Here is a 12,004-nt window from a genome sequence, read left to right as displayed (position 1 = left end):
TCAAAATGATACCAAAAAGACCAATCAGAGGAGAGACTTTGAGAATGGAGTTCAATGTCAAATGTAGGAGCTAGATTCCATGGGTAGCACTTAATTCCTCCCTGGACATGGTAGATAATTCCTAAGGCTCTACCTGGAACTATTTTGCAAAGGATGTTTTCCAGTGTTATGTTTCAGCATATCCAGTTATCTGAGATGATTAACAAAGGTTGTTTTAAATTTGATGCATATTTGTGCGCGAAAACTACTCCTTCCTAATTGTCTGTTGGTGTCTGTCTCTATCTTTGTAAAATTAAAAATATTCCAGCAACTTTCTGGCATGGAATGAAGAGAGAATAGTGCTCCTACAGAAGTGTTTAATTAACCTTACTAATTAACTTTGCTTATAATTGTATTTCAGGATAAACTTCTAAATACACACACAAAACATGAAGTGCACACACAATTCTTATTTAGGAGTTTATGTTCAAAGCTCTGAAGAAGCAGCACAGGATGTTTACAAACTCTCTAAGGATTTTTAGCAATGAGCTCTTCAGAGTTTTAGTTAATGACACTCGGATTACAATAATCAATCCCTTGGAATGTACATAATGAAATACAAGAGTCAGAAATACATCCATGTCAAAATCTACTTCTAACCTCAGATATTTATTATGGATATTTGCATCATTATGCTGGGTAACTGAATTAAATAGCCACAGATGAGAGGCGTACACATAAAGAAAATCCACAGACATGGCACAAAGGCCTTCTGAGGTGATTTTGCTAATGGACATTAAAAAAAAAAAGAAAAAAAGAAGCAGGATTTCGATTTTCTTAATAGAACCCGAAGAAAAAAAAAGTGCCGGATTCCTCCAAATCAATCCTAAAGCAACTCTTAATGGCTAGGACTGTGCAAAGTTTAAAAGGAAACTGCCTAATTATTTTCTGAATTAGAGGTAGTGAGGCAATGTTTTAACGAGTGGTGAGAGGACCAGATGAGACAATGTACATGGAAACACTGTGTAACCTCTTAGTGTCTCAGTAATTTGGACATCTTCGGACTGAAAGCCTGATTCTGTCCATTACAGAGCCTGCTGCTAGGCAACCTCACATCATTATCTCACACATTTGCCAAAGTGTGTTCCAAGGAACACTTAAATGAATGCTTTCAAAAGGCTGAAGAGGCAAGATTAAGTAATAATGCACTTCCCTATTTTAAATCAATCAAATCCATCCTTAATGCACATTAGAACTTCCAGTCTGCACAAAAACCAACAATGGATTGGTAGGATTTCAGGAAAAGAAAAAAAAAGTGACTTGTTTTTGTTTATTTATTTAGCTTTATGCAAAATTTCCATGGGGCTCTTTGAAATCTCTCCAACACTACCTTCAGGAGCAGTCAGAAGTCGGAGCCCTTGGGTTGGGTGCGGCAGCTTCCAGCTTTGGCAACCTGGCCCTCAGTCTGAAAGGCAGCGAATGGTCTCCTGATGGCTACATGCGCTGGCTTCTTCCAGTACTGCATTCTCCTTCCTCTCAGAGTTCCAGACTCTTGACCTCTTCCTTTCCTTTGGGGCCTTCCAACTCTGCCCCTAGCCCAGCTTCTCTCCTGAGCTCATGACTTTCTTCATTAAAAACCTGAGCTAATTGTCTTCGCCCCATGATACTTCTGACTTCTCAGTTTCTACAAATGACAGGGGCTGTATTTCCTGAGGCTAGAGACGCCATGGTCAGTGTTGACCTCCTCACTTTCTTCCCCTGTATTGAGGTAGCAGAAATTTCATGGGCTCCTGTGTTGCTCTTTCCCTCGTTGGCTACTGCTCCTTCGAGGTCATCCTTCCCTGTGTCTCCTGACTCATCTTGCCCACATCTCTTGTTTTTTCCTTTTTTTTCCTCTGATCAAACATCTGGAGTTGCCTGGTAATATGGTGAGGTATCTAAGGCACTTAAATTTTAGAGCTAATGACTTAACCTTCTTTTCCATTTTATTGAAACCATTTAACCTGCATTAGCCAATTGCTTCAGGCAGGCTGGGCAGCCCCATTCCTTTCAACCCATCTCATGTGTAGCCCATCCCTGCTAATGCCAGCTCCATGCCTGATCTGCCTTCCTTGGCCACCCTTCTTCCCCTCAAATCCTTCAATGGCCACTTGAACTGTACATTCTTTGTCATCTTTATTTACCAATCTCAGCTGGATATAACCTCTCCCCTCCTCTGAGCAATGCTAAAATTTATTATTTCTACACATATAAGGGCTTGATGCAATACATCTATAAGATTTTGCAAAGCCAGGTTCTACTTGCCAGGATATTAATTCAGCGAATACTCCTGAAGCATGGTCTGTGTCAGACAATAGGTGCTAATAGCCACATGTAAACTTAGAATAATCATCTCTAGAGATCACAATTAGAAAACTGATAGTGCTTAATTCACTCTTCCTAACCTTGTCTGGACGAAGGCCTACTGCTATGGAATTCTAGGACCAAAACATTTATTAGGCTACTCAAAGAACAAGCATGAGAAAAATATTTTCATGCCTTCTACTGTCATATGACTTGTGTTACAAATCTCTGGGAATAATCTTACATGTCCTCTTACTTTAACTGAAATGGGGTTAGATGTTTATCATTTTTCCAGTTACAATGGGACTCTTTCTACCCTACTTTCCACTGAGTCCCTCAACTATGACAACAAAATGAGGATTCAAGAATGTGGTATTGATGCAATTTAGAAAACACCCAACTTCAATTAGTTGTTCAATAATACCAGCACGTTGTTAGCCTTGAAATTGCAGTCAAATACAGCTTGTTACTTATTATTTTGTAGTAATGTAATAGACCAAAAATAATAGTATATTACTTAAAAACATCCAAATAATGGCAACCAGGGACTAAGACATTTTCAGAATTTTTCCAGCAATGATGAGTAGAAGGAAATAAACACCTAGGCCAGGGATCAGAAAGCTTTTTCTATAAAGGGTTAGACAGCAAATATTTTAGGTTTGTGGGCTATACAATTTCTGTCATATCTCCTCAACTCTGCTTATTGTGGCATGAGAGTAGACAGGGTATAGCTAAATGAGTATGGCTGTGCTCCAATAAGACTTTATTTTTAAAAACACGTGGGGGCCAGATTTGGTTTGATGACCTACATTGGTTATCTGGAGAGACATGCCTGGTAATTTATCCAAGAAACTTCTGAAGCATCAATTATATGCCATACTCTTTGCTGGGGAGCAAGAATATAAAGATGAAAGAGATGAATGAGAAAACTGGTTCATTCTTGACAACTAAATCACTTATCATGCACAAAGTGATAGAAACAGAAGTAACAATGTAAAACTTTCTGTGGGACCGAAGAGAAAAGAGAAGAGAAGAGAAGAGAAGAGAAGAGAAGAGAAGAGAAGAGAAGAGAAGAGAAGAGAAGAGAAGAGAAGAGAAGAATTCACTCTCCCTGGGAATGTGGAGAGTGTATTCAGAATCCACTAAAGGAGGTGAGGTTTGATCTGGGTTTGGAGAAAAACACAATTTCCCTGAAGTTCAGTGTTAGGCAAGAACATAAATATGGGGTCTTGCTGAACCTCATTCTAGTTCCTTTACCGATAAGCCAATGAGTTATAAGAACCTCACACGTGAACACACACACCAACACACAGAGGGAAATAAGGTTAACTAAACCTGACCTCTGTTGAGCACAGCTCTTAATAGGTAAGTCCCACATAGTCAGGGACTCAAGAATTTTACAGAATGTTATTCCTCAAATTGGATTTTGAGAATAATGAAGGTAGATCCAGCTATGTTAATCCATATTGTATCGGCCCCTACAGTGTCATAACATTTTAATGATACTGAGGTCCATTTCTTGGGAAGCAGGGAGGGAGAATCTTTGAGGAACACAAAAGTGCCCAAGTGCCAGTGGTGGTGCAGTGAAATGGGCCATTTGTTAGTCAGACCAGCATAAAGACCATACTCCATATACACATCCAGGTAACTTTAATTTTACACTCACTGAGCAACTTTCTGATTTAGGAACCTACCAACCAGAGGAGCGAGAAGAGAACATATTAAGGAGGTTGGTTATTATGTCAGCTGTACCTCCCAAAGTACATCAGAAAATTAGTATTCTGGTTTCGAAACTAGTGTTTTCTCAGTTAGAACAGCAAGAACCACCCATTCTGAACTTGATAAAATCTGAATGTATTATTGAGTTTCTGGACGTAGAAATCCGAAAACTAGACCTTTGACTTTCAAGGTACCTACTGGTAACAGGCTGCTGTCTGAGAGCCAGTTAAGAGAAGGTCTCTTTGATGTCTTTCCAGGTGTAACAGAGTCTGAGACTGGAAGGCAACAGAGAATAGGGTCTTCCCAGTCATTGATGGTGGGGTGTCAGAGACAAGATCTGTCACAAAACACACTAGCAAAACAAACCTATGAGAGAGAGAGAGAGAGAGAGAGAGAGAGAGGAAAAAGAAGAGGTGATAACAACCCCTGGACTGGCCAAAGCCCATGTGTCGCTGCATCCCTGCGTCCAGCGCTTACGTCCCGCCGCTGTCTCCACCATGCCCAAGAGAAAGGCTGAAGGGGATGCTAAAGGAGATAAAGCCAAGGTGAAGGATGAGCCACAGAGAAGATCTGCAAGGTTATCTGCTAAACCTGCTCCTCCAAAGCCAGAGCCAAGCCTAAAAAGGCCCCTGCAAAGAAGGGAGAGAAGGTACCCAAAGGGAAAGAGGGGAAAGCTGATGCTGGCAAGGGTGGAAAGAACCCTGCAGAGAATGGAGATGCCAAAACAGACCAGGCACAGAAAGCTGAAGGTGCTGGAGATGCCAAGTGAAGTGTGTGCATTTTTGATAACTGTGCACTTCTGGTGACTGTACAGTTTGAAATACTATTTTTTATCAAGCTTTATAAAAATGCAGAATTTTTTTTTACTTTTTTTTTAATAAGCTATGTTGTTAGTACATGGAACACTTCATTGTTGTTTTGGGGGAAGGGCATATGTCACTAACAGAATATCTCTGAAGATAGATTGATAACAAGGGGAAACTTCCTCTTGGCTCCCAGGAGGAGAGATTCCTTGATGTTGACACACATGAGCCACCTTGGTGGTGTGGAAAAACAAGAATTCATTTTTTTTATGTCCTCTTCTCCCTCTTTGCTTCAACATAGATTTGACTCCCTTAAGCCCAGAGACCTGTTAGAACCTAAGAAATGGTTCCCAGTATGTCAGGCAACTGAGATGGTGTCCCTCAAAAGGGTTCCTTTTTTTTTTTTTTTTTTTTAGCTTGCGGATCTTCAGATTGATAATTCTGCCATTTTCATTTCATTTCCTGAAAGTCAGGATCTGCTTGTGAAAAGTCGTTAAACAACATGCTAAATGTGAACTGTCAATCCTCACTCTAAACTTTCCCTGTTCAGAGCATCACATGAAGACTTCACTGGGTTTTATAGTGGCTTTCTGATTTTGGTAGTCCACTGAAGAAGGGAGTTTGAAAGTTGCTGTATACTGTTAACGATCATCTGCCCATGTCCTGCCTGAAATACCATGATTGTTTATGAAAAGTATCTTTAATAAAGCTGGATACAGTTTGGTTTGGAAAAACGAGAGAGAGAGAGAGAGAGAGAGAGAGAGAGGAGGCAGACAGACTCTAGTCAGCAAGCTCCTTGAGGGAAAAGATGGAATCTTGTCAATCATTATACATTTAGCCTTTAGCACAAGGCCTGACACAGAGCAGTTGCTCAATAACTATTTGTGTAACAAATACATAAATGAATGGGTTAATGTCAATGAACACAGAAGGCAACGAAAACTCTTCAAGGTTGGAAACTTCTTATTGGGGGAAGAAAAGACTGTGAGGCACTGCTTTCATCTGATCATAGTAGGTAACGGTGGTTATTGTACTAGTAACTGACTATTGACAAAGTTAATACTTTATCAAAGCTCAATTAACTGCCTCTTCCTTGTTACCCGGAAGCACAACTGGCCCCAGAAGACTTTAGAGGGGAAAGCCCAAGTACTTTGTTTCTGGAGAAGAAGCTACCCATCTCTCATCTTGTTTTCTATTTACTTCTACTGAGAACTTAATCCCAAAAAAGTAAGAGTAGCAAACTAGGAAGGCATTTGGGAAAGGATGGAATTCTCACATTTGACTCCTACATTACTACTAGTGGACTGTAGAGAACAATCCAAATCAATGTACTACTTCTCCCATCTGAGAGGAAATATCTGCTGACTTTAAAGAATCACTAAAAAACAAATAGAAGTAAAGGTACCAATCTAGACAATATTTAGGCACTTAAAAAAATTCGGGAGTGATATTTCATGTGTGAGTGATACACACTCCTTGACTGCAGTGTAATTTCTCTCAGATAGCTAGTTATGCCTGATAAACTCAAACAGTAGACCAGAAAATATTAACCCACAGTTCCAAAATACATGAGTCTGTTGTTTTGTCTCCTTATGGACCAATTAAGGTCTACAGAGATTATAGAGGGATTGCCACAAGTGTATTTCTATGAAAGTGTTATTAAAATCCATAGTTTGGGTTAATAAATGAGAGTTTTTGAAGTCTTTAATTCTTTTGAAAGTAGGCAAAAATCATCATGCCAAGTCCTCCACCAACTTGAGAACTATCTTTGATGAGTTAGCAGGCTTGACATATTTTCTTTTGCTCCTACTAGTATTTTTTTAAAACTTTCTAAGTACTTAATTTTTACCCCCAAACTTCTAGAACAGCTGTTTTTAGAACCAGTCTGTGGAAGATAATTCCAGCAATCAATAGGCTCAGGAAAGGAAACCAAAGGGAAAAGATCAGAAATAAAGCAATGGTACTTATCAAGAGTTAAAAACAGATTGACCCCCCAAACAAATGTATTTCTAGTTTACAATGTATTTTTAGAAAGATTATAATTTTTGATCTGGTAGAGACAGATGAGTATGCACTTTTAAAAAATAAAGTCATGTACAATCACACTTGCAACGTATGAGTGTATCCCACACCACTGCTGGCACTAGTTGGAATTGTTTAAAAGTTTTGGCAATCTAGTGGGTATCTGATTTAAATGATCATTTCTCTGATCTTTGGTGAGGTGGATCATCTTTTCCTATAAGTAATGTGAATTTTCTCTTCAGTGAACCAATGGTTTATTTTCTTTGCCAATTTTGGACTTTTTAAAAATTATTTGAAGCTACTTGTATATTAAAGTCTATCATTTAACTTTCTGTATGGGGTCCTTCAATATGCTTATTGACTACTGTAACCAAGAGTATTTATCAGATAGTTGTAGAGTATAAAGAAAATCCTATAAAACAAACACCCATTTCATTTATCCCCCCAACCCTCACCACAGTTTATACTTACGAAGTCCCCAGTATGTCCTTCCCCATTTCAGTTCCTGGACACTCCCCACCAAGTAACTGACTTTTGTCATTCCCACTTACAACCTCAACATTTTGTTTGTATCTTTAAGAAATTTACTAATTTTTTTAGCACTATCTAAATAGAATCATGGGTATTCTTTTGCAATTTGGTTTATCCTCTTAATGCTTACTCCAGAGATTCACCCCTGTTGTCATGTTTCAGTATGATTTATTCATTCCCTGCTGCAGGGATTCATCATATGAATATACTACAATTGATTTAACCATTCTACTAGTGATTATTCTAGTAATCAGCAGTTTTTAGGTTTTCTCAGGTTTTTTGTTTTTTTTTTTTATCACACAGTAGGGCTTCAATGAATACCCTTGTACAAGATTCTTAGTAGGCAATTGACCTGCCTGGGCCATAGGGCATGCACACTTTCAACTTCACTAACTCAATGCCAAATTGTTTCCAAAGATCTTGCCCCAATTTAAACTTCCACCAGCACAATGAAAATTCTTCAGTCTCTGGGTGTATCACATAGCTTCCAGCATTTGGTAACATCAGACTTTAATATTTATGGCAATCTGGTTAAGTTAGAATGGTATTTCATCTGGTTTACCTCATACTTTCCTGATTACTTATGCAGTGGAACACCTTTCATAAATATTTTGGCCTTTTGGCTTTCATTGTCTATGAAGTACCTGTTCAGGACATTATATATGATCTATCATATTATTTGTCTTTTCTAAGTAATTTATACAAGCTATTTACATAATGTAGATGCTAACTCTACATTACTTACACAGGTAGTAAGGTAGTAAATGGTTTCTATTTTGTGGGATTCTTTGTTGTGTGTTTGAGAAATCTGATGTTAGATTTCTTCATGTTTTTTTTTTTTCTTGTGTCTTTTTTAAGGAATCCTTCCCTACCTTGAAGTAAAAAAAAATATATACTATACAGTCTTTTAAAAGTTTTATAGTTTGCATTTTCCAGTTAAGTCTTAAATCCATCTTGAATGGATTGTTTTACAATGTATGAGATGGGGAGGGTCTAATATAAATTTTTAAAATTGGTATAACCAGTTGTCCTAGAACAGTTTGTTAAAAACTCTATTCTTTGTCCACTGATCCAGCTGTCATAGTATATGAAATGTGTATAATCTGCTTTCATGCTCTTTATTTTATTCCTGAATCTCTAAACCTCTGTGCAAATAATATACAGAACTAATTCTGTGGCTTATTAATAATTCCAGGTATCAGGATCTTCTACTTTATTCTTCTTTAAGATTCTTAGGTATTCCTGGCCTTTTTCCCTTTCTTACAATTTTAGGATCAGCTCATTAAGTTCACAAAATATCTGTTGTATCAAATCTTTCGATCAGTACAGACCAACGACATTTCTTTCTGCCACTGTTTTTTTTCAAAAGATAAAAAATTTTTACAGTGAACAAATGTATATCCATTACCTATACCCTACAATTTCCATTTTACTACATTTGCCTTATCACATAGCCATCCCTCTAGTCATCCATTAACCCATTAATTTTCAAATGCATTTCAAAGTAAGTTGCAGACATTTCACCCTTACACATGTCAAGATATTGATTTTATATATTTATTTTATATCTGGCCACTTAATCTTCTAGATGAATATTCACATAATCCTTAAATAAAGATATTTTGTCTTTTCTGTTTCAAATTTGCACTGATTATTTGATGTTCTTATCTTCCTGCAATTAGAAAATTCTCAAAAACAGACTTGAAAATCGTGATGATAGTTGGCATTCATGTCTTAGTCCTAATTTTTGTGCAAATGGCTTAAGATTCACTATTTAGTGGTTGATTGCTTTTAAGTAACCAATCATATTCAGAAAAATTTACCTAATTCCATTTTTATTTTAATAAGGTTTTACTAAAAATGTCTGAAGGATTATATCAAATGCCTCTCAACTTCCATTAGTATTGTAACACTTTACCTTTCCTTTGTTGATATGATGATTTATATTGTTAGATTTTCTAATGTTGAACTATTCTTATATTTTCAGAATCAATGCTACCTGATTATGGAATATAATTAACTTGCACTCTTGGATTCAATTGATTAGCATCATATTAGCATCATATTTAAGATGAATCTACATGCATAAGATTTCTTTTTTCCACACAGCCTTTATTGTGTTTTTAGGACTCTTGCTACTTAAATAAATGAGAAACACCCTACCTCGAATACCTATCATAAAACAGAGCCTAACTATTTTTTTTTTTTTATAGGTTAGGGAGAATTCAGTTATAAAACCACCTGGCTCTGGTGACTTTCTAAATGGAAGCTTTTATAAAAACACATTTCACATTTCTGTGATTATTGGTTTATCCAAGTTATCTTCATAGACAATTTGAATAGACTAATTTTGTAGGAAACTCCATTTCCACTAGATTTTTAAATCTACTGAGTTCACAATCTTTAAAAAATTAATTCTTTTAATCCATCTCTTATTTCCAGTGCTACATTTTTTTGTCTTTTTCTCTATTTTTTTTCTTAATGTGTCCTTCCAACGGACACATGCAAACAACTGTTATCATAATTCACACAAACAATAATCGTATGAATTATTAGCTGGAATAATTCACAGAATTTTACTATATTTTTGGGAGGAGAGGGCAATTAAGAATAGGCCTTTCATTTCAATAGAAATTAAATTCAGCTTATATGTTTTATACACTCCTTTCTATTTTCTGCTTTTTGGTTGTTCTGTTCCCATTATTTAAAATATTTATTTTACTTATTTTCAGCCTTTATTTTTAGTAATAAAAGAATTTAAAGCTACACATTTTTCTCTTGAGTACAATATACTCTATCAATTCAGCTTTTGAAAATGTTCCTACAAAAATAAGTGTCAGTATATAAGAATATACAGATGCTTGTTACAATTTTTTTCAAAGTGATACGCAAACAGGCAGAACTACAAAAAGAAACCTAAACCTTCCAGAATACAGCCCAAATGTCCATCAATATTAGAAGAGTTGCCTCAGTTATATTATAGGCTCACTACAGAAGATTCTCTTGTCATTTAAATTTGTGTATATTGCTGTAGAGGGATGTCCATAAAATATTATTATATATAAAACAAAACGCAGAGTCATGTGACTTACATGATTCATTTTTGTAAAAAAAAATTACACAAAACACAAATATACCAAAAAGGATTTTTGTTTTTACACCTATACGCACACACACATACACAAACACACACATGTGCATGACTTAGGTGTATTTCACATGTGAAAGATAACGTACTCAAATTTACTTGGTTACTCTAAAGGGACACATCAGACATGGTAGGAAAAGAATGAACCTAATCTTTATACCTCTCTGTATCATTTAACTTGTCTAATGAGAATTTATTACTTCTATAAATTAAAATGACAAAAATCTATTGACATCCCTATGAAATTCTGGTATTAATTCAAGGAACCTATTTTAAAATTTAATTGATTAATCTCCCTGCATTATCTTTATCATAGCTCTCCTGTCACAATTTTTGCAATATGAATCATTACTGTAAAAATTTCTTCTAAAGAAAAACCAATTAATGGCTTAAAACCTGTATTGCTTTCATCTTCATATATACATGAAGATATTTACATATCTTCTATATATTTATAGATATTATATACCTATATATTTTTACATATATATTATACACATTTTTTTTTTCCAATGTGAGCATGTTAGTATTTATTGAAACTCTGGGTTTCTATTCTACAAACCCTCTAGTAGGCCTCCTGAAGCATTTCCTTTAGTAGTAGTAAACTTGTGGAGAACTGAAGAAGTAAAAATACTAACCTGGTAGGAAAAGATAGATAAATACATGAATGAATGAATGAATGAATGAATGAATGAATGGGAGAGGCATGGGCTCTTATCCCACAACATAAAAAGAAAGCAATATTAATTATTAAGACAAAGGACTTATGATTATGACAAAAAAAGCTATTCTTATATTGCACAAATCAAGGAGTTAGTGAAGTCAGACAAAACAAAAGCAAAAACAACAAGAAAAATAAAGAGTACCTTTTTCCTGTAGTATTTTCTTGGTGGTGGGTTGATGGTGGCAAGGAGATTCTTCTATATCATGATCAGATTTTGAAGGAGAGGAGTGTGAAGTGTCTCCCCAAAGAAAGGGGGAGGGCTCCTTTTCCGGGTGCAGTGGTCCGTCTTGAAATTCAGCTACGTGGTCAGAGGAGAAGGGCACACTGCCAGCCGCCGGAGTGAGGGATGGAGCACCAGAATCTGATTCTGGAGAAGTTCTCAAACCCTTGGGCAGAAGTGATTTGGTAATGTGCGTGTGGTTATAGAAACTGTTTGAAGGCTGTTGGTATAAGAGATTATAAAGGAGGTTATGCACCAGCTCCATGGAGTACTTTGAAATCAGACCGAACTTATTTTAGTAAATCCCTCAAAAACCAATTTTTTTTGTTGGTTTACAGATGAGACTGCATAGTTTACAACAATTCACCATATTACATTGTAGCTAACACAGACACCTAAGACACAGAAACAATTCCTTGTACATTCATTATTTCCCACTAGGTAAAACCAATACCTGAACATAAAAGCACCATCGTGAAATATGACAATATTTCATAATGCTTTTGGGTTAGTTC

General features: G+C 36.2%; 1 protein-coding gene and 1 pseudogene across 13 annotated transcripts in view; one reads left to right on the top strand and one right to left on the bottom strand.

The window, feature by feature from the left end:
- The window catches only part of PPP1R9A (protein phosphatase 1 regulatory subunit 9A), a 311,864-nt gene that overhangs the window by 25,057 nt on the left and 274,803 nt on the right, over window positions 1–12,004 (bottom strand). For 9 of the 13 annotated variants that reach the window (XM_038556849.1, XM_038556853.1, XM_038556852.1 and 6 more), the window contains one exon: window positions 11,412–11,709. The exons of 2 other annotated variants lie outside the window; for them this stretch is intronic. In XM_038556849.1, coding sequence (XP_038412777.1) covers window positions 11,412–11,709 — 298 coding nt within the window. The remainder of the gene's footprint in view (window positions 1–11,411; window positions 11,710–12,004) is intronic. 2 more of the 13 variants (XM_038556851.1, XM_038556858.1) reach the window with 1 other exon arrangement.
- Window positions 4,504–4,929, top strand: LOC102152578 (annotated as a pseudogene).

The sequence above is a fragment of the Canis lupus genome, chromosome 14, assembly GCF_011100685.1.
Source record: "Canis lupus familiaris isolate Mischka breed German Shepherd chromosome 14, alternate assembly UU_Cfam_GSD_1.0, whole genome shotgun sequence".
NCBI lineage: Eukaryota > Metazoa > Chordata > Mammalia > Carnivora > Canidae > Canis > Canis lupus.
This window is presented reverse-complemented; position numbering and strand designations above follow the sequence as displayed.